The sequence below is a fragment of the Truncatella angustata genome (assembly GCF_020726525.1).
Source record: "Truncatella angustata strain MPI-SDFR-AT-0073 chromosome Unknown BKA67scaffold_2, whole genome shotgun sequence".
NCBI lineage: Eukaryota > Fungi > Ascomycota > Sordariomycetes > Amphisphaeriales > Sporocadaceae > Truncatella > Truncatella angustata.
In genome coordinates, this window is record NW_025763382.1 from 5,532,942 (window position 1) to 5,554,435 (window position 21,494).

The 21,494-nt window shown below is 49.5% G+C and overlaps 7 protein-coding genes across 7 annotated transcripts; 4 read left to right on the top strand and 3 right to left on the bottom strand.

The window, feature by feature from the left end:
- Nucleotides 1–1,100: 1,100 nt before the first annotated feature.
- Nucleotides 1,101–3,089, top strand: BKA67DRAFT_513079 (L-serine dehydratase 1; the record flags this gene model as incomplete). Its single annotated transcript, XM_046097532.1, has 1 exon — nt 1,101–3,089. One exon carries the CDS (start codon nt 1,101–1,103, stop codon nt 3,087–3,089), a length of 1,989 nt encoding a protein of 662 aa, XP_045962132.1.
- Nucleotides 3,090–5,940: 2,851 nt separating this feature from the next.
- Nucleotides 5,941–6,588, top strand: BKA67DRAFT_533083 (uncharacterized protein; the record flags this gene model as incomplete). Its single annotated transcript, XM_046099650.1, has 1 exon — nt 5,941–6,588. The coding sequence occupies one exon, from the start codon at nt 5,941–5,943 to the stop codon at nt 6,586–6,588; it is 648 nt and encodes a 215-aa protein (XP_045962133.1).
- Nucleotides 6,589–7,909: 1,321 nt separating this feature from the next.
- BKA67DRAFT_202311 (peptidase M50B-like-domain-containing protein) lies at nt 7,910–9,537 on the bottom strand. Its single transcript, XM_046095427.1, has 4 exons — nt 9,091–9,537; nt 8,667–9,029; nt 8,570–8,614; nt 7,910–8,517 (listed from the first exon to the last, which is right to left on the bottom strand). The coding sequence occupies exons 1-4, from the start codon at nt 9,334–9,336 to the stop codon at nt 8,308–8,310; spliced, it is 864 nt and encodes a 287-aa protein (XP_045962134.1). The 5' UTR covers nt 9,337–9,537; the 3' UTR covers nt 7,910–8,307.
- Nucleotides 9,538–9,953: 416 nt separating this feature from the next.
- On the bottom strand, nt 9,954–11,495 carry BKA67DRAFT_656139 (Clr5 domain-containing protein; the record flags this gene model as incomplete). The annotated part of the gene is made up of 2 exons (XM_046106897.1): nt 9,954–11,289; nt 11,344–11,495. 2 exons carry the CDS (start codon nt 11,493–11,495, stop codon nt 9,954–9,956), a joined length of 1,488 nt encoding a protein of 495 aa, XP_045962135.1.
- Nucleotides 11,496–13,680: 2,185 nt separating this feature from the next.
- BKA67DRAFT_591119 (putative cytochrome P450) lies at nt 13,681–15,407 on the top strand (the record flags this gene model as incomplete). Its single annotated transcript, XM_046104672.1, has 4 exons — nt 13,681–13,924; nt 13,984–14,519; nt 14,579–15,001; nt 15,066–15,407. The coding sequence occupies 4 exons, from the start codon at nt 13,681–13,683 to the stop codon at nt 15,405–15,407; spliced, it is 1,545 nt and encodes a 514-aa protein (XP_045962136.1).
- Nucleotides 15,408–16,132: 725 nt separating this feature from the next.
- On the top strand, nt 16,133–19,619 carry BKA67DRAFT_556698 (uncharacterized protein). The gene has a single exon (XM_046102172.1). The coding sequence runs from the start codon at nt 16,436–16,438 to the stop codon at nt 19,301–19,303; it is 2,868 nt and encodes a 955-aa protein (XP_045962137.1). The 5' UTR covers nt 16,133–16,435; the 3' UTR covers nt 19,304–19,619.
- Nucleotides 19,620–20,195: 576 nt separating this feature from the next.
- Nucleotides 20,196–20,978, bottom strand: BKA67DRAFT_202377 (PLAC8 family-domain-containing protein). Its single transcript, XM_046095428.1, has 2 exons — nt 20,682–20,978; nt 20,196–20,623 (listed from the first exon to the last, which is right to left on the bottom strand). Exons 1-2 carry the CDS (start codon nt 20,821–20,823, stop codon nt 20,259–20,261), a joined length of 507 nt encoding a protein of 168 aa, XP_045962138.1. The 5' UTR covers nt 20,824–20,978; the 3' UTR covers nt 20,196–20,258.
- Between the last annotated feature and the right edge of the window lie 516 nt (nt 20,979–21,494).

Below are 21,494 nucleotides of genomic sequence, written 5' to 3' on the forward strand. Positions count from 1 at the left end.
AGACCGCTGTCATAACGGCGTACCCTTATATACCAAATATCGTGTACATCATCCCGACAGGCTTGATCTGGCCTTGGTGGGAGAAATGAAAGTCTGGTTCGTAGCGTCACCGATATGGATTGTGGCCGTGAATCGTGGGGCCAGGCGCTCATGATGGGTAGGTCAAAGTTGGTGGCAAGCATTGATTTTTGGACGAAACCTATTGGCAACAGGTATTTAACTGTGTATAACTACTATACGTGGCCGCACTGATACCGGACATGGCTTCGGAAACCGCTCACGTGATCGGATAGAATCATTGAGACTACACGTATAGCAAATAATGCTAACGATGTTCAGTGTTACCTGCTAGAGAGCTTTGGTCATTGCTGCGAGTATGCTCAGATACTTGGGGCGTTGCGGACTAGAAACAAGCCGCTGGAACAATCTGTATATGCCTGCATCACCTGCATGACTCCCTTACTCCGATGCATGTGATGTGGCAATATCGTGCACACTGGACAGTTCTGGCTGTGTAGATCATGAGATACGATAGTAACATTTCCCCGGAAATTGGGATGATTGTTGAACGTGAATGCCGTCATTGCGGCCTTTCCGTCTCAAGTAAAGATAGTGCATCACTGCTCGGTTCCCCTGCCCCCTCAGCCCCTGTCGTGATATGGGGGTGCTCAGCCCTACAAGCGGCCCTACCACCCGCTTAGCTGCCGGCGGTGTAACATTAGAAGCTGCTATTGGTCAGGCTTATCGGATACGAAGCTTGGCAGGGGACGGCTTATCATTCTTATCCCGTATTAGAAATATCTAAAATTCCACTCGTTGACCGCGTTCGACGGGGCGCATTCCAACAATCAACTTCACAATCACATTAAATCTGTCTGCAAGGCTCTCAGTATTTGCCAGCATACGAGTAATAATTTAGTGACTCTTTAACAACATCGGTCGCAATGCGCCGTCACGGTGCGCGGGAGCTCGGGCGGGAGCTGGGGAGGGTCCGAGGTTGTGTTGGTGGCTACGGGTCGTCTCAGTACGCCATCCGCACGTTGTCTTCCATCACAAAAGCGCATTCCAACACGCCTAGAGCGACGTTCTTGCGTGAAAGGATGTTGGTGAGCCATGGGCTGAATTCAACAAAGCTGGTACGGCATCAAAGCAGCGTCACTGCGGCTTCTGATGATGCCCCGGAAGAGGCGCCCGAAGGAACCTACAGTGAAGCAGACCATGAACACGCTGTTATTTCTACGTTCGATCTGTTCTCCATCGGCATTGGTCCCTCTTCCTCACATACTGTAGGACCGATGCGTGCCGGCAATATCTTCGTGACAGATCTTCAGGAAGCAGGGTTGTTGCAACAGGTGGAGAAAATTCACGTCTCACTCTACGGCAGCTTGGCGCTGACTGGAGAGGGACACATGACACCTTCCGCATTGCTTCTGGGTTTGGAGAGCGCAGATGTCGAGACTGTCGATACAGCTTACGTGCCTGAAAGATTTGAGCAAATCAAGAAGGAAAAAAAGTTATTTATTGGCCAGGGCTTACCAGAAGGCAAGGGCAAAGGAAAAGAAATCATTTTCGATTATGAGCGCGACTTCAGATGGCAATGGGGAAAGAAGCTTGCGCTTCACAGTAACGGACTACGACTTACAGTTTTCGATAAAGATGGCAACATGCTAGCTACGAACGATCTTTTCAGTGTAGGCGGAGGGTTCGTCGTCAACGGTGCCATGTCCACTGCTGCCACATCTACCACCACAACAGAAAGTGGAAGCGGCGAACTCTGCTCCACTCACGATGAGCCGACCGGTCGGCATCCAGCTGACCTCGCGGAAAACATGTACTACAAAGAGATCAGACGCTCGGATGCAGCAGGTGATCGTAGAACGGGTGCGGAAATAAGAGCCAGCGATAACAGTGAAGCCCCGACTGGCCTTCTCGGGGAGGAGGAGAATGGGCTTGTCCAATCTGCGGTCTCCGGAGATGTGGCCGCGCCCAGATTCGAAGAGACGCAAGGGCCACGCTACCCATTTCGCGACGCCAGCAGTCTTCTGGCCTTGTGTCACAAGCACAACCTGACGATTGCGCAGCTAGTCTACGAGAATGAGAAGAGCCATGGATATACGGATGAAGAAATTCAAGAAAAAATCTGGCGCATCTGGGAAGTGATGGACAACAGTATTCTTGAGGGTGTGCAAGCACCTGTCGATGAGACATTGCCCGGCTCTCTGAAGCTGCATAGACGAGCACCCGCATTGTATCGACGACTTACTAGGGGATTGTACCCGTCTCACACGCAGAGTCTTAGCACAACAAGTCCGCGTAGCCCTTTGAATTCTCCCAGACCTATTAAGAGCACGACCACGACCACATCCACAACAGCATTGGCGCGAAAAGAGGCCTCAGGTAAACGCGGACCCCCACGTGTTCATGGCTCTATAGCCCACCCTGTCATGCCTTCACCACTGCGAAGAACCACATTTCCGGCGATGGATCATTTGAGTGTGTATGCCATGGCCGTGAATGAGACGAATGCAGCTGGTGGGCGGATTGTCACTGCTCCTACAAATGGTGCTGCGGGTATCATCCCAGCCGTTTTAAAATACACCGTTGAGTTTCTCAGCGATGATGTTGAGCGTGATGTGCCGACCTTCCTCCTGACAGCGGCCGCTCTCGGTATGTTATACAAGCGTGGCGCTACAATTTCCGCCGCCGAAGGAGGATGCATGGCCGAAGTCGGTGTAGCTTGTAGCATGGCAGCTGGTGCGTTTGCGGCATGTATGGGAGCGAGTCCGGAGACAATCGAGCAGGCCGCTGAAATAGGCATCGAGCATAATCTCGGATTAACTTGTGATCCTATCGGTGGGCTTGTCCAGGCGCCATGCATCGAGCGAAATGCCTTAGGCGCTGTAAAGGCCATCTCAAGTGCCAATCTTGCTCTGAGCAGCTCCGGCATGCAGAAAGTTCGCCTTGATGATGCCATTCGCGCCATGCGCCTTACCGCCAAGGGTATGCGCAACGAGTTCAAGGAGACAAGTCTCAGTGGCCTGGCGACCAGTGTTCCCTTCAACATTCCCGTCAGTGTCCCAGACTGTTGATCTCGACAATTGGTGCTCTACAACCCTCAAGAACGCCTAAAGCTTGGACATTATGATGCAAGTTGAGCTTGAATATATGACTTGCTGTGGCACGAATCCCCGGGTGGGTTCTAGCCTACCCATTGATCGCCATTCCAGGCTTCACATTTCAGAGATGAGTGTAAAACGCCATCTATGGCGGCTGTCAACTATGATGGCGCAAACTTAGTGTTCGCTCGTGGCTCCTTCCATTTTGGTTGAGGAATATCGAACTGTCGGGTGCAGCTAAGGCAGTGATATAATTATTGCGTCATAAATTTCTTGCATTTTCTAGACATTCGCTGTCATCGGTCTGACGTGGCGTAGGTTTGATACAAAAAAGGTCATCCCGGCTTTCCGTGTTGTAGTGGTTTGTTTGCCGGCGAGGAGTGAAGGCGGTGGCGTTGTGTTTATGATATGCTCACTAAGATAGATTTGAGCTCTACAGCACTTGAATTCATATAATTCGATCTTCTCATGGCAATGGAGATAGTCCATTGCTGCCTTCATAAATAGTACTGTGTTCTTTGTTTTGCCTGTCTACCAGTCCAACTTCTTCAGTCCGCTCCTACCTATTTCAGCTTAACCGCCAACTGTTTCCAACTCACGTCGTCCTATCTTACATAGTACTCTCACAACCACAAACCTCATTGAACGGTTTGGCAGTCGGTGAAACGCCAGTATGGCTTCGGGCAAGCGTGCTTCAGACTCTCCGAGACGACTGTGGGCCCGGACCAGCAAGAAACTGAAGACTTCATCATTGAAAGTCTGTTTCTGGAGAAAGCAACCGGTAACACCCGAGATAAAACAAAACGCCCTTATAAGGCGAAAAAGAAGCTCTCCGATTCTTCTAACCCGGTAAAAAGAATTTCACCACCCAAGATCCAGCACAATCCAGAATGGCGTAGAGACCCTAAGAAATATCTCAAACATTATTGCTAGCCCGTTGTCATCAAATCAATACAGTCGTTTCCACGATTAGCATCGACCCATATTTATTTCATCAACATGCTTAAAAACCGACGTACGTCTGGCATCGATTGTGGCAGATCTCAATTTGCCACCAAGCACCCCTGATTGCTAGTTAAGTTTACTTTCAGACTTCTTCACCAAGACCCAGGTTGAGCGCACCTCACATGACGCGCTAGAACTAGACAGGCGTATTTCTAGTCTCCGTTACCGCCTACAGGATTACTATACGTGGTGGGATATGATTCGAGAAGATCTGGATATAGTGTGTGAGAAGGCGGTCAAGGATTATGTTGCACAAGTGGAAGACTGGTTTATACCAAGGCTGGTCCACAGGGGTGTTCGTATAACTTGTTCGGACCAGTATCATCACCTTGAGGTCACGGATTAGATGTGGAAAGAGAAGAAATGGTGGTGGATGGCTGTATTTACTAAGGCTGTCAAGAAGAAGAAGGCGGAGTAGGATGAAGCAAGCATATCAAGCTTTCCATGCATAGTTGTTGGCAGGTTTCAAATCTAACGATATATTTAATGGAAATTTGTCTGTTATTTATTGAAACCTCTTGCCCTCTACATGCCCAACTATCTATTTCATATAGGTAAACTTCCAGGGTTCTTCTTTGGTCGAAAGTCGTTCCCATCTTCTTGGAATTCCAGCCAAAGATTCTTGCTCCGTGAGCTAGAGCATGGTTATGCACCACGGTCCCAAAAGGTTCCTAGTAATTGTAATGATTATTGCCAGCAACATCAAATCGCCTGTATTCCGAACTCACAATGAAGATTGATTACCCACAATCGTCGCCAGAGACTAGACAAAAAAAAGGTTGACCTTTTTTGCAGCACTGGGAACAGTCTCCACTTGGCCACATAGCTGGAAATCCGGGGAAATGCCTAGAATTGACTCAGCTCTCACAAGTATACTTTTGCCTCCATAAAGTTGGGTAGAGCCACGTGCGAAAGTGGATCCGATGAGCTTATATTTTTCATTTTTCAATTCTGTTTTCTTTTAGTAAAGCTCTGAAGAATATTATTAGAAGAAAACTGGTTATCCCCCATACCCATAATTAGATCTTTTCTTATCGTTCTAATTCATCCGTATGCTTTTGTCATGGCGGTGACAATGGTGAAATTTCGTACAATCGAGGCGTGATTGATGCAAGACAGAAGTTGAGATGAAACCAAATAGTGTAGATTTATCCCAGGAAGTCTAGCTCCAAGTGACAAGAAATCATAACACACCTTCCGGCTAATGTCGAATGTATACGGCACTTGACCGAAAGCCTTGTCGTTTGCTAGGAAAGTCATCCTGACATGGACATTGTCGTTTTCTTATGGGCTCATGATACATATCACGGTCTGCCCACATTAACGACCGTTTTCAGTTTGCATCAGTCGTGGTCAGCGACATAGCCCACGTTCGTTCCGTGGTATGTCCAGGCTCTAAGTTCATTTGGTCTAAAATAGGCCTTCTGATCAAATATTGAGCCCATATGAGTGTGTTTCTGGCCTTGAAAATTCGTTCTGATTGCAGCAGAACACATGTCCTGAACCAAGTTTCAGTTTTTCTTGGTCGGCCATGTCTCTGGAAAAATCTTTATAAATAGTAGGCCCTCAGACGAGTTTCTTTTCTTCTTCTTCTTTTTCTTTTCCCTCCCACTTTCACATTCTTGTTAGCAGATATCAACTTCCAAGCTTATTGCTCATTCTACGGCTCAGAGTTTAGCACCGCTTTGCACAGTTGATCGTCTGCACTCCCGATTTATATCATCTCATTACTTCACTTTACTACTCCACATACTCATCTTTCTCTGGTTATAGTCGCTTGCGTACATCAAGCCCCTATTTTCAACAACCAGAGATCATCATGTCTGCTCCTACCGAGCAAGTCAAGATGTGGAACTCGGACAAGCCCAGCCACAGCCACCCTAACCGGCCCAAGAAGCTGGCTTGTGCTGACGTCCCCCATGAGACTAGCAGTCACTGTAAGCGGGAGAGAGCCATCTGCCACCAGCAGCCGGCCGGCCGCTCCGTGAGCGCATCAGTCGATGTCGACGGTGATGTGAAGATGATGGATATTGACGAAGAAGTCGTCGACGGGGGGCACCAGGTTGATACTCAAGTTGGTGTGGCCAAGACAGGGCGGAATCCAGCCAACTCCCTGCCACAGGAGGCAGCTGCTCCCCCTGTCGGTCCATCTAAGCCAGTATCGAGTGCGGTCACTTGCTGCACGCCTGAGCCCTCGAACGGCATGGACTTCGATGACTGGTCATTGTCCAAGGAGCTCCGTTTGGACATGGCGAAGCGCCGCGCTATGGCTTCTCTTGCAGGCACTCGAAAGAGGATTGCTTACGACCAACGGTACTCTGCCTCCGGTCTCCAGATTCCCACTGGGCCGAAAAAGAGTAACGGGGCGCCTAAGATGACCCCACACATCAGGGTTGGAGGCAAGAAGCATCACCATCATAGTCGCCGCATTTCTCCCCCCAAGTCACACAACGTGCGAAGGGGTTGAAGAACTTCGTTTTGTTTGGAGCCAATGACAAGTCCCTAGGACTCCAGCTATGCATGAGATCTTACTCTCATTGCCGTCGCGCCAAGGAGTCCTGGCCTCATTTTTCTTTCGTCAACAGGAAAATAAAAAACTTGGAAAGCACAAAACACAAAAAAGCCGTATTCTTATTGATTTGAAGCTGAGATCTCCAACCACAGGACTGTGTCCCACGACTGATTGTCCTGGATCTCTCAGTATCAGTATTCTTAAATGGTTATTTTATGTTGGGTTGGGCTTTTCTGATACACTTGTTCTCTTTCCCCAAGTGTCTCACGTCGCATCAACGACCGGAAGGGTCTCACGCTCCGATGGAAGCGGACATGTCCCGCCTTACCGTCCGGGCATGCCTGTTAACCGGTCAGGGACTGGGGCAGCAGGTAGCCCACGAGGGGGGAATCTGGCTTCTTCGAGTATTGGCTTGGTCCGGATGTTGGTCATGGCGTCGGCATGGTGGGAATCGTGAACGGTGTGGTTTACTTTCTTGAGAGAGGGAGGGAGCGCGACTTTCGAGAAAAGCCCTGGGATCCAAGTCAATTGGGTTTCGGAAGGGGTTTCGGGATATCGCAGGATGTGAAAGCCGGGGTTTTAATCGGTGTTGAACTGATAAAATCGAGACACACTGCCCATATGTACAATCTAGTTGTTGGTCTTCGGATCAACCTAGCTGGGCAACTATCAAGTCGAGACATAGATCTCTTCTTGACACCAAAAAACAGAAGAGGAAACGAGAAGACAGAAAAGCACAAGTTTATCTACGAGCAGGCATCCTTTCTGATGCTCAGCGTTCGGGCCCTGCCACTGTGCACCCCGCTGTCTGTTAGGAATTTTTTTTTTACGTTCTTCAATATAACACTTGAACAACACCTTTCATCTTGCTTCGCATGATGTCGTAATCTGATGCTATGAACTGATTTCGTGATACAATCTCCCAGTGCAATGATAGTAGTAAACCATGATAGCCCGTATTTTGCAGGGGTCCATGCACTATATCACGCTGAATCATTGGTAAGGACCTTGCGGCTGAACATGTCTGCTGTCTGCCCACTTTGTCCATTGGACAAGAAGTCGTGAGAGGCTGGAATATAAGGTTCGAGGCTGCGGAACTTGAATCGTAAGTCCAGTATATTGGGATGCACTGAAAGTAAACTAGGGGTATCATTGTAAAACAAAACCTAAGGGCCTTGGGAGCTCCGTCTGGGACTATAGCAGGCTCTCTTTGTATCTCATGTGATTAGCATCCTTCGCCGAAAGGACTGCTAGAACATCCATCAGCAGTTTTGCTGCTCATTATGGAGTGATTTTTCTTTAGTTTCTCGAGGACCTTCGGGACTACAGCTAGTGAGTTTGAGATTCTTTCGATGTCGCCTTTCAATATATCAATGCTGCTCAGAACAGAGTTTTGTAAACATTGCTGAACAGCTTCCTTGCCCAAGCTCTATTTCGGAGTCCGAGATGAATTTGTCCTTGTGGTCCGTTGAGCTGTCGTGACCGCAGAATAGTATGCTGCACAGACATGCACATTTAGACTCTGCGTTCGAAAGTCAGAAAACAACCTATTCGACCAGGGGTAGTTTCGAAAATGCAGGCCTCGATACCGCGAATAATTTCTGAATATTCGCGACGTACCATGCAGTTGTGACCTTGCTCTCCAATGGCTCGAGTTCGATCGGTGTGGAATCGCTATCGTGTTGGGAGGAAGTTCTGAGAGTCCTGCTCTTGTTGCGCAAAAGACTCCGGGAATGCTGCGATGCCAGCAATTATACCGGCAACCATGAAGAGAACCGAGATGAACGACCAGATGACACCCCAGCATTGGGACGATCCTCCATAGCGCTGAGCAAACACACTCGCATCAGAGCTGTTGACTTTACGTAGAATCAGGTCATCGCACTGTTAGGTTAGCAGGCCGGACTTTCGAATATGTGCTCAAGGTTCAACTTACAATATCCCAAACACTGTAAAGCGAGGACATGACGCCGATGAATAGCTGCGAGCCGAGTTAGATTCGCCCCTGCAGTACCTGAAATATGCCAACTTACGACGACAAACCGGAGGGGCTCTGCATGAACGATAAACCAACATGCGACGATCAACCCCACCGCCAACAGGACCGTTACGATCGTTAACCAATCTCTCTTGCCCCACCAAAGAGTGAGCAGGAAGCAAACTCCCAGAACCATACTGGCAACTTTGCTTGCAACGATATCAAAACCACAGAAGATCAATAGAGCACCGATGAGTGATGATCCCAAGTAGCCAGCTGGTAGGGTAACGGCACTTTTCCCGCCAACCATGTGCGTCACGCCACCCTCGCGAGGATCAAGCGATATGGATTTGACGCGACCTCCTGTACATACAGCAGTGATTGCATGTCCAAATTCATGGAAAGCAATCACTAGCATCTAGTAAAATTGATTAGCTACAATTCCCGGCCAGACAGGTGGACGCGGACGCAATGTTTACCTTGAACGGCCACAAACTCCACCGAACGTATGGTAGGTTCCATAATATCGCAATGACAACCACATAAACAGCAATTATGCCGAGTGTCACTTTCTGTGCGTCGCTCGAGACGGTGAGACCGCGGTTTGACAAGACACCTCGGGTTGCAAGTCGTGCGACCTCCGGACCGACAGCTACAACAGCCGTCCTGGCGCTTCGCACTAAGTGCGCGGCAACAACTCCGGTTTTGTCGTAGACGGGAGCCATTCTAGAAACGAGCAGTGCTGAAGTCGTAAACCACAAATGATCACGAGAGGGCTTGACAATATCTCTGAGATCTTATAAAGACATTAATTCCATGTGTAGGTGAGGGTGAAAGGTGGGAGCATTCCTCGGACGACAAAAAAACTTGTGGTCGGCACTGCCGTCGAGAGCTGACGTGGACGTTGATGCGGTTAAGGACCCCTGCCCCCCAGTGGCCTTTGCAATTCTCTGGATTCAATGTTGAAACGCACTGCGCTGCAGAGGTGCCGGGCGCCAATTGTGTCGATCGCCTGCTGCGCCCCTTCTCGTGGCAGGTGGGCTACTGCACTGAGAAACGCGTATTTAGTGGGGTAAAATACCTTGGCTTAATGCCGGCAGCCGCTCATTCATGTGCACAATCTGGCTTGCTGCTTAGACATCTACAGTTGGTAGAGTGGATATGTAGACTAGTTCATGGGGAAACATGCGATTGCTCAAGTTCCTACGCGTGTGGCCCAGTGGTATTACATTGTAGTAGATCTACGAGAAGCGATGCGTATATTGGCTGCTTCCCACTATCATCTGGATCTCGGAAGCGTACTCGAATATAATAGATATTGCATTCTTCATTAATGACAGTTTCATCCACCAATTCCACCACTCACATTACGTGAGCTAAAAACCAGGCTTTGGAATTCTCCAAAAACATTTGATGAGTGGATGATTGGATTTCCAGAAATATAGCTGCAGCATATGTCATACTGTGCCGCAAGCAAACCGACCTTGGTTTGATACAATGCTTTCACAGTGTCCATTCTGTTCTGCTCACTGTAAAATCTTGCTAATCTCTCGTGAGCAAGTGAGTAACGAACCCAGCTGATTTGAGATGCCTGGCATTGCCTCGCCGCCGCTGCCAACTGACGCTGAAGGTACACTTCTGTTGGCTCGTCCTTACCTGATGGCTCGTCGATATCTGCTGGAATATTTAGGAAATCGACCCAAGGTTTATCACTGCCCATCAACTCTCCTTTCAAGAGCCATTCATTGATTTGTTTGAGAACGGCCAAGGCTTTATCGTGCTGCTGGGCATGGGACAAGTATGCCGCATATACGCATCGTGTCAAATTGGTATGGTAACCGGAACTCTCCGCATTCATGCGAGGACTATTTTCGAATTCCTGTAGGATGGTTCCGAGCTCATCGAGACAACGACTCGTCGAAACAAGTTCCAACTTGTTCAGAATCAAGATCATCATGACCCTTGTTACTCTTATCAACGGATTTCCCGATCCAGCTCTTTCTTGGAAGACGTTCAACTGTGCTGTTACAATGATGTCGGCCGCTTGCCGTGCTTTTTCAATACCCATTAATCGGACGCTCCTCAACATCTTTGACAGTGGGTGACTTCGTCCAAACTGGAGCTCGCTTGCTTCCGTCACAGATACAGCAAAAGATAGTGCAACGTCGTCTCCGACAAAGCTCGCCAAGGAGAGAAACCCGAGGTATATGCTTGGAACCAGAAGGGGCTCTTGCCTTCGTGCTATTCCCAAGAACTGATTATTGAAGTTACTCGACTTCGGAGGAGAGGGTGCTCGGCTTTGCTGCTGGGAAATTTCATTCGCTATAGCTTGAAGGTCTCTCCCCCATGTCACGACCTTGTCACTAGAATAGCCCGGGACATTGAAGGTTCCGAGCTCCCATAGCTCACTGTCGAATGCCCCATTCGAGTAAGCCAATACCTCGTACAGAAGCATCTCGGGGATACGGATGCTGTCAGGAGAACTAAGGCTCCGTGGACCTTGTTCATTCACACGGCTCACAAGAGCCTTTAACCGTGCGGAGCCGAGCTGGCGTCCATGAATGGTAGGCAAGAGAGGTTTGCCCATGTCAGCCTGGCGACGGATCGCTAGCGAATCTCTCGTCGTCAAGTTCTTACGAAAACCCCATTGCCTAATGCGATACTTGTACATTTTTGCCCTGGTGGCTAGTCAGCATATTATTTCTGCGTTTGTGAAGCAGTGGTTGACGCACGTCGCGTGGAAGTTGTAATTCTTTTCCATCATCTGCATAACTTCCCGAAGAGGTTTGTCATCCTCCCAGTACAGCTCGCGGATGATCTCCTTGTGGAGGTTCCAGTCCCTCACGTTCGCCCATTGCTCTTGAGTTAAAGAGGAAGTCGGCATGTCGCAGTCAGTATGCTGTAGTAATTGCACCTGTACCAAACCCTCCTGCCACGATTTAGATGCATGAGTTGAGGCATGCGAGGTTTGAAGCCAGTTTGAGAGCCTGACAATCTGACAATCTGACGGCGGCACAGCACGTGCGAGGTGCAGCCGGCTGCTTGTTCGCGTCGACTTGCTTGGCGCAAACGGTCTTGACCAGGGTCATCTCAACAGGGAACGGGGCGCAGCACCCGGAGATACCGGTGTCAATAAAGTCGGCTTGTAAGTTGCCTTACTTTTGTGATGTTTTGCCACAGTCCTATCTACTAAGCTTATAAACAGTTGCGCACTTCTTACTCATACCTACAAATCTTAATAGAATGAATGGCTTAAGGGATTCCTTGAATACAAAAGTATTTGATAGCATTTCGTCCATCACATTTTCAAGACTAGCTTGCGGGCCAACCGAGAGGGGTGTTTCTCTTCGCAAGAAACAGAGAAACTGGGCCGCCATACCGGATCAACACAGAGTGAAGGGTTTTGTATATTTTTCGGATATCTCAAAATGTCATACTCCGTATGGTGGCGTGAGGCTTACCTTGATGTACGTTCGTATGTCGCACCTCACAAATAACCAGGGTTGCTGGGCAATTATGCAATACATACTAAGCTTCCCGCCTTCTTTTGTTTCATCATTTTAACCTACATTTACCGATTTCGAACAAACTCGAAGAACCAGCCTCCCTCGGCGAAGAAATGTTAGCATAATACAATAACAGCTGTAGTTGTCGACCTGCTATTTCATATAGCCCCGCCAGCCAAGAGTGGTTATCCGTCCTCACGACACAAGATTGTCGCGTGTAGAAAGCCCTTCTGATCAGTGCAAACCTTGGTGCGAGATATTCACTTGGGTCCGTACCGAACGTCGTCATGCATGTAATGCAATCAAGCTGATTGGCCATTTGATCCGAAAAACTGTTGTGCTACCAGGCAATTTGTTTCTACTGTTGTATTCGATCGGACGTCCGTACCTATGGATACTTTAACCTAAATGCTTGGCACCAATTTGGTTTGAAGATACCGGTAACTTCCATTTCATTGACTTTGGACTGGTACAACAATGCTTAATTTAAGGTTTCGCGCGTCTCCCGGCCTATTGATGATTGCTGAGCAGCCCCAAAATCATCTAATGAAGACCGAGGCCTAGTATCGCAATACAGCCCGGTGGAGCGAAAGGTGACCGTCTGAAGGAGGTCTAATATTGACATCTGGGATGCAGTTATCAAGCTTTTTGCTCTCTATGGTACTTTGAGCGCCAACGAGCTTTATTCTGCATTTACCCCATCTAATGATTTTCAAGGCCCGAGTGGATTCATGGCAATCAAAAAGGCCTCATTCCAGATGGCATTCATTAGGGTTGAGTTAATTAATCCTCCCCCACGTATGGCTAAGCGAAAGACTGGGCTGAACTTTACATAAATGAACTATGCGCTTATCCTTCGGATATCAAGTCGATGCAATACATATTGGAATGCTTTAGCAGAAGTCGATGTCCGCATAGCTCTCCCAAAAGAATCGGAGCCGAGCCTGCGGATCCTTTCTCGAGGCGACTCTCGTGGTCCTTGATTGGACGGCGCAGCGCGCTATACTATGCGCGCCAAGTTCTGCATTTCTATTTTCATTAATGGCTCGGCACTACGTAGAAAAAGTCGTTGTGGGCCCTGTTCCCGGCATAATAGCAACGGAACGGTTGTGGGGATGGGTTCTCGGTCTTCATCGCGTGTTCAACAACATCCAGTCGCCCGGTCTGAGACTTTCCTCGGATTAGGCTAGACTCCCTGTCTCAGTAGAGCAACGTCACAATAATAGGAGCAATGTATGCAAATAAGTCCGACACCGCCCGCCCTAGCCTTCGGTGTTGCGATGTCAGACCCACGCTTCTTTCTCCGACAGGCCATTGGTGTCCGCCACGAAATTTTTGGAGGCGGCAGTAGTATGCCACTGCTCTAATCGACTGACAATATGGGGTTTCGACACCACCCGCAGGCTGTTATCGCATTCCGCCATATGAAGGAGTCCGAAGAATTGGAGGATGTATATATATTACTGTCTTTGCCGAGTTACTACGGAACTTCCGTTCAAAAGATGTGAAAGTGAAACCGGCTTGTGGCAACAGCTAGTGCCTTACACACGAGCGGTATCAACCATGACTTTATTCTCGACCTTGCCCCTTGGCCTAGGCGGCTCGTCTATTGGAGCTGTGCTCTTCGTAGGCGGCCTTATCTCCGGACTTTTGGTAGTCATATACCGTCTGACACTGCACCCTTTGGCCTCATTTCCAGGACCAAAGCTCGCCGCTGCAACAGGTTTATACGAGACATACTTTGAGGTGTTCAAGGATGGCGGTGGCAGATACTGGGCAGAGATCGAGGAGATGCACCGTATATATGGTAAGATCACTCCATCTTACGATCTAGACAGGGCTCCATGTCTGACATGACGTGGTTAGGGCCCATTGTCCGTATAAGCCCTTGGGAGGTGCATATCAACGATTCAGATTGGAATGGGGTCTACAAGTACTCGTCGAAAGCAGCGAAGCCGACCTGGTTCTACCTACGCTTCTTTGGCATGTTCCCTAGCACGAACTCGGCCGAGTCTCATGCCCTGCACCAGCAGCGTCGCGCTCCCTTGAATGCCTACTTTGCATCTACCAACATCCAGAAGTTCCAGCCGCAGGCACAGGGACAGATCGACAAGCTGGTTGCGCGTCTCAGAGCTGCCGAGGGATCTGTCGTAAGCCTAAGCGATGCATTTCGGTGCTTGGCTACTGACATTGCTACCGGTTTCTGTTTCGGCCGGCCATTCGGCCATTTGGACGAGCCTACTTTTGACCACGAGTTCAACCTCACAGTACGCACGGTTGTAAGGGCCAGCATGTGGAGTCGCCATAGTTTTGGACTATTTATTCCTTTGATGCACAGTATCCCGGACAGCTTTCAGAAGAAGATGAATCCTGCGTTCAGCAGAATCAAGTGGATGAAGGAGGTAAGTAATGCTTAGGAGTTACTCGGTAAAAGTTTAGATCAACTGACAAGTTGATAAAGACAATGTCAGGCTGTGTCTCACGTTCAATGCACAAGGCCGAGCCCGCACCTGGTGAGCAAATGGACATGGTTCAGACAGTCCTGCAGTCGTCACTCCCAGCCGAGGAAAAGACTTTCCTTCGGCTTCTATCTGAGACGCGCAGTGTCATTATGGCTGGCACAGAGACGACTGCCAGTGTGCTGATCTGCATCACTGCCTGTTTATTGAGAGATCCTGCCATGCTTGCACAGCTACGACAGGAGCTGGTTGCTGCCGAGGCCGAGGTCGGCTTCCCAATCAACTACACGAAGCTCAAAGAAATGCCCTTCCTGACCGGCATCGTCAATGAGGGTCTGCGCGTCACTAACCCAACGCCATCCCGTCTGCCACGTGTCTGTGAAACCCAGGACCTCAAGTACAGAGAGTGGATCATCCCTCGAGGTGTAAGTCCATAGACTCCGTCTTCAACCACATCTGCTCGGATTTTCGCTGACCTTGATCTCCCAGACGAGCATCAGCACAACCTGTCAAGACGTGCACAACGACCCCAAGATCTTTGAACGACCTCTGGAATTTTTGCCAGGCCGCTGGGAGAACCTAGAGGCTCGCCGTGCACTCAACAAGTATCTGATCCCATGGGGCCGTGGCACTCGCCTATGTCTAGGCATGGAGCTTGCGACCATGGATCTGTACTGCACAGTAGCACGAATTTTCAGCCCAAGTGTCGGGTTTGACATGACGCTGTTCGATACCACCGATGAGGACTGGAAGGCGTACCATGAGTGGTTCGCGTGCTTTCCGAAAGGCAAGGGCCTGGATGTGATGATTAGGCGGACTGGGGAAGCTTGATGATCAGGGGGAATATATGACTCGTAATAGGCAGGGAGGAGTGCGAGTTGGTTTTATCTTTTGTTTTACCTTATCACGGAGTTGTGGTCAAGGTTATCAGGATGCAACACTGGCGTTTGCTGGACACTATCTGAACACACATGTGACGGGCAGACTGAATCGATGCCCGCTTGACAATAAAACTGACTTATGTTACTTTCACGGTTTGCCGTCTTCAAAATTCCGAACTAAATGGGATTCTACATAGGTTTTTAGATTGATGCGGGATATTTGTTCCAAAGGTCATGCTTACCAGCAATTGCCTTAGGTCTCACGCTGACTGTAGCGTCTTGAGGTGACGAGATGAACATAATCAAGAAGTGTTGGACTATGTAGTGTCCTATCCATTGCGGCCTTCTGATATTCATACTCACAGGACTGCTGCTGTTGTATCCCTTGAACAACAGTGCCAACACTCGAGAAGGTATTGCACTGAAACACGATGAAAGCACCGTATAATATGCACCGGAATGCGGAGTACTGTAGGCGGAAGGAGAGAGACTGGATTGATGTCGGCTGTTCGCGTCTAGTCTAGCAAACACGAGCGCTGTAGGGTGCCTGGATCACTGTATTGGCATAAGTACCACGGGGTTCTGACGGATACGGGTGCTTACAGCGGGTACCTACCCCCGTATCGCGTATTCCGCTCGACGTCACAGTAGCTAACCACAGTTCCTGTGGGTACTGTTAATAATCAGTACAGTAACCTAGCTGGCTGCTGCTGTCCTTAGTCAGCTTGGAAAGCTTCGAAAGCTACGACCCTTTGCTCAGTAGACCTTGGGACTATTTTCTTCACAATCGAAGCGCTTTCATGTGTCGCCATGAAGTGATTACAAATTTCCTGCAGTATCCTCGGTAGTAATGCCAGCCTTTGCATGCTGCATCTAATCTCAAACGCCCACTTGCAACCTTTTGGTCAATCGACTTGATTTTCTATCTACAATTGGCGCTATGAGCACCACCAACAAAGGCCCAGCACCGACTCCATCATGTCCTCATCGTCTGCCGCCGCCTCGACCTTGACCCGGCCGAGAATAGCAGTGGCCGTCGTCTCGGCATTTGCAGTCGCTTCTGCTGGCTACTATCTCTATCTGTACCGCCTTGCTCAATCCGAGTCGACTGTGCTGCCTGGGCCCGGCCTCCACCGCAGTAATGCTGTTCGACGGAACCGCCGCCCAACATTGCGACAGGACGACTCGTCCGACGACCCGTCCGACGACCATGGTGACGAGAATGTCGACACAAATGCCCTCATAACCTCGAACGAGAACCATCACGACAACGACGACGAAAACGACGGCCAAGCCGAAGCCGACTGGCTCGAGCCGTCGCGGCAGCGTACTGGCGAGAACATCGTCACCTTACTCTTCAGAGTATCAGAGGATAATGCAAGGCGGAATGCCTATGTACACAGAGGCTGCCAATGCAACGGCTGCGGCATGGTTCCCATCCGCGGCATTCGATACCGATGTGCCAACTGTGCCGACTTTGACCTGTGCGAGGTTTGTGAGAGCCAAGGCTTACACAACAAAACGCATGTCTTCTACAAGGTCCGCATACCGGCACCGCCCTTCTGCCCTCGTCAGGTTCAGCCAGCATGGTACCCTGGCGACCCCGACAACGCAGCACGCACCCTACCGAGATACCTCCTCACCAAGTGGTCCAACGACACGGGATTCGAGCGCGTCGAGCTCGATGCCTACTGGGAACAATGGACGTTCATGGCCAACACCGAGTGGAGGGATGACCCCGATGGCCTGTGGCTGGCAATGGATCGCAAGACCTTCGAGCGCTGCCTCGTACCATCCGGTGGATACCGCCACGCGTCCCCGAATCTCATTCACGATCGCATGTTCGCATTCTACGATACCAACAAGGACGGCCTAATCGGCTTTGACGAGTTCCTGCGCGGTGTTTCCTATCGGAAAAGGACGGACAAGCTGTTACGAACTTTCCAGGGTTACGATATCGATGGCGATGGCTATGTCAACAGAAAGGATTTCTTGCGCATGTTCCGCGCCTACTATGTCCTCTACAAGCAGATGCACCGCGACATCCTGGAAGGTCTTGATGAACACATGATGACCACCACCGAGGCACAGCAGCTGGTCAATAGTCGTGCCCCTCTGAGCAGCCTTTTTGGTAGGGAAGGGCGAGTCCCCCAGGCTGATCATTCGAGGCCCATGGAGGGCAAGGTATTCCGCTCCAACGGCCAAGTCGACGTCCACGACGGCAAAGACAGCGTGGTTAATGATGATAAACCGGATACGTCAAACCGAGACGAGATTCTTAGTGGCCTCTTTTCTCGTCCCAACAACCGAAGCCTATTCACAGAGTCCTTTGGTTCTTTTAGATCGCTCCGACCCAGCACCGAATCCCGGTACATTTCTGGCATCATCAACCCGCCTACGACCATTAGCGACCTCTCTGCGTTGATCAACGGTGATGCGTCCCGGCTCGACGACATAATAGCATCAATCCGGGATGAGGTCGCTCACCGTCCACCTCCAGAGGAAAGCGATGGTAGCGAAACTGATGGTTCTGATGTGGACGAGCAGGAAACTGCAGATCTCAACCAACAGAGTGATCCGACGTCAGTTGGCGGCACAGCAAGTTCTCAGCGCTCAGCAATGCCAGACGCTAGTAGATTTACAAATAGACTACCAACGGAAAGCGAGCTTCGTGCGCAACACCAAGCTATTGCCTCCAACTCGCAGATCAACAGACAACGTGTTATGCATGACAAGCACAAACGTGTGCATGCTAGGAGACAACTTCACGAGAGGTGGAAGCGCCGGCAATTCTATCTAGACGAAGAAGAAGGTGGCTCACCGCCTCAAGGCTGGAATGATAACGAAGACATTCTTGTCAACCTTAACGGCATTGCCGAATCGTCCAAATCAGCCCCTCAGTGTCTCTCGTCCCGCTCAAGATCGTCATCAAAGGTCCGATTTGCTGAAGATAACGATGACTTCGATATTAGATCAAACCACTCCACGTCGTCACGAAGCGTCCCCGAACGTTGGGGCGGCATGGAAATCCCAGACGCCGAACGCGACGCTGGTAAGGAGATATTGTATCAGGTCACACAGCAAGCATTCAACGAGCTCTTGGATGATATTTTCAAGAAGAAAGAAGATCTAGCTGTTCGTTGCGTGGAAACTAAGGAAGTGCGGGATCGCAACCGACATCTCTTTGAGTATATCGAGCTTGACCATAACACAACTACACCGCCAACTCATGAAAGTAGTCTGCCGGGCGATCAACCTGTTCAAGATCAGAGTTTGGACGAGTTGTTGTCGACTAGTGGTTACACAGTGAGTCCACAGGATGAGGAAGATCACGATTCAGACGGAGCACATTCGGCACATGTCCAAGGTGGTGAAACAAGTCAGAGTCGGGGATCTGTAGAGGACAAGGACGAGTTTGATTTTGTTGAGCATTTGCCCTCAGAAGAGAGCTTTGCCAGTGTCAATATGGATTACAAGGACCCCACTATGCCCCAGTTTCGTCCTGATAGCAGCGACCAAGCCAGATCCGACAATGTAGATGCGGATGGTGCACAAAGATCGCAAAAAATACGGAAATCGACGAAAAAGCTGAGACAGAAAGATGCTACCACCGAAGCAGAGCAAAATGCTGAAACACACAGTCAGTCAGAGGAAAACATTTCTCAAGAGACCCTCGCGGAATGGAAGCGCCTAGATCTTGCCGAAGAGGAGGCCAAGCAGCGCGGTGGTTGGGGCAAGCTCAGCTACGACGAATTTGAGCAGATTTATAAGGAGCATGAGTTCCAAGATAGTAGTCGCAATCGGCTAGACTATTTGGGCAGCTGGATTGACTTTTGTATCCCCTAGATCAGGATCAAATACGCCGCCAGATTCCCTGACATGCTCGGGTCGTACTGGGTCATGAATTGGCAGCTGCCTTTTAACACACAGACTCTTAGCGGGCAGACTTTTGACCGTGAGCCGTAGACATTGTAATAGAAGTCCGATACCTCAAGAAACCACAACATGGCTGAAGCAGTAGTAATGATACATACCAGGAAATTGAAACTTTTTTTCTTTTTTGAAGAAAGGCCTCATCAAGCGGTACGGCAAAGCCCGTCTATTCTCATCAAATTTCTCGCCAACTAATATGGCACCATGCCCGCTGCCCGCAAGATGACAGCTTGCAGAAAATTCATGCTGGCAAAGCAGACCACGTCTTTTAAGTCCTCTAGATAAAGCTGTTTAACTAAAAGTGCCGGCAGAGCCTTGCAAGTAGTTTCCAAGCGAAGCGTGTCGCGCAGCTTGAGCGAGGCGATGGGTGTGAAGTGGAGACCGCAAGAAACGATGGTCATGTTTTGAGCAGACTAAAAGCGCAGGGAAATGCAGTATCGAAGTCGGCGAAATCAAACTGCAATCATTCGCCGGTGGTGCCAGATGTGATCCCGGCTGATAATTACCTGTCCTGGTTTCCCCCTTGTTGTCGATACTGAGACCAGTGCACCACCGTCACCAGCGCAGCTAAATTTAGAGCCAGGGAAAGGCAGTCGCATCGATCATGTCTATCTGCGTATTGCCGTACAGGCTTCACACTGGAAGTGGCATTACTATTGATGTTGTAGCGGCGGAGAGTGGTCTTCCCACTCCAGCGCACACTATCTATGAGCTACCTACCATGGCCGTGACACATACGTGAGTGGCGAAAATTGGTGAAGCACCATTCGCTACATGGTTGATATATATACTTATATACCCAAGGGTCACCTCGAAATTTCTCGAGCTAAAAGAAATTATAATCAAACTCCAATATCAATGCTACCTTCTATCTCCCATATGTGTAACCCTCCTTTTGCGGCGGAATATATGACTGCGGCGGACCTTGAGGCATCAACATACCCTGTTGTTGTTGGTATTGTTGCTGGATGGGGCCGCCAGCGTGCAGGCGCGATTTGACCTCGTTATCTTGTTGAATGACAGCGCAGCAATGACACCAGAATGACGTGCAGCAGTCTCCGCAAGCGCTACCAGGAATGCCGAAGCGCTCGCGAATCTCGGTGCGCTTCAGCATGGTATAGACCCAATGAAAACCGGTGAAAAAGCAGAGGGCACCGTGGATAGCGCAGTCACTGTTCGTACTCGAGGGCGTTGCTGATGGGTGACGAAGGCGGTCAGCCGTTTTGCCGACGACTACAAACCACGTTAGTAAGATATCACTTGCGAGGCGTCAATAAACTGATAGACGGACGAAAACATGGACAACAGAAGGAGACCATGCAAGAAGAACATGGCGTGCAGTCACAGAGGCTGCTTTTCCACTCGCCGCCGTTTTCTTGGTGGAATGGCATAGGCTGCATAGGCTGCATTGGATGTTGAGACTGATATGCCATCTTGAATGATGTAGATAGTAATACTGTTTGGGTGAAGGAGTTTTGAACTTGTCGTGCACGAGCTAGAGATAGTTGAGAAATATTATCAACACAGTTCACAACAGCGACTACGGTAGAGACGGATTGCAGCGTCGAGGACGATCGTCTTAGATGTGTAGAAAGGCTTGAAGAACTCGGGCGCAGAGGCGCAGCAGCTGAGGATTATGCCAAGCAATCGTGTATCAAGGACGGCATTATCACAAAGTGCCAGCCTGGTCTTCTCATCAGCTGTTGAGAGGATCCTACCGAGTTAGTGATGGTGGGTCTTCACCATGCACTTTGTACCACGCAAACGAACGCAAAATGGTTGGGGTTTTCTGCCTTCTTTTTGGAATGGGTGCGGCTGGCTAGGTTGTTTGAATTGGCAACACCAATCAGTTGTGCGACCAACCATACGAATTCTCCTAGGTCAGGTATGGACCCCTGAAGTCGCAGCGAGTACTCTGATACCTGTCATACCCTCCGAAGGATCGTGTATCAAGATGCATTCTCACCGACTGCCGCATGTCAAGTTGGAGATGAAGGATGGATTGCATATGAAATTGACAGCCAGCCAGTAGCTCGGACTGACCCCACTAAGTAAGCTACTTATCAGCTCCAGCTAGCTCCAGCTGGAAACTAACGATAATTTT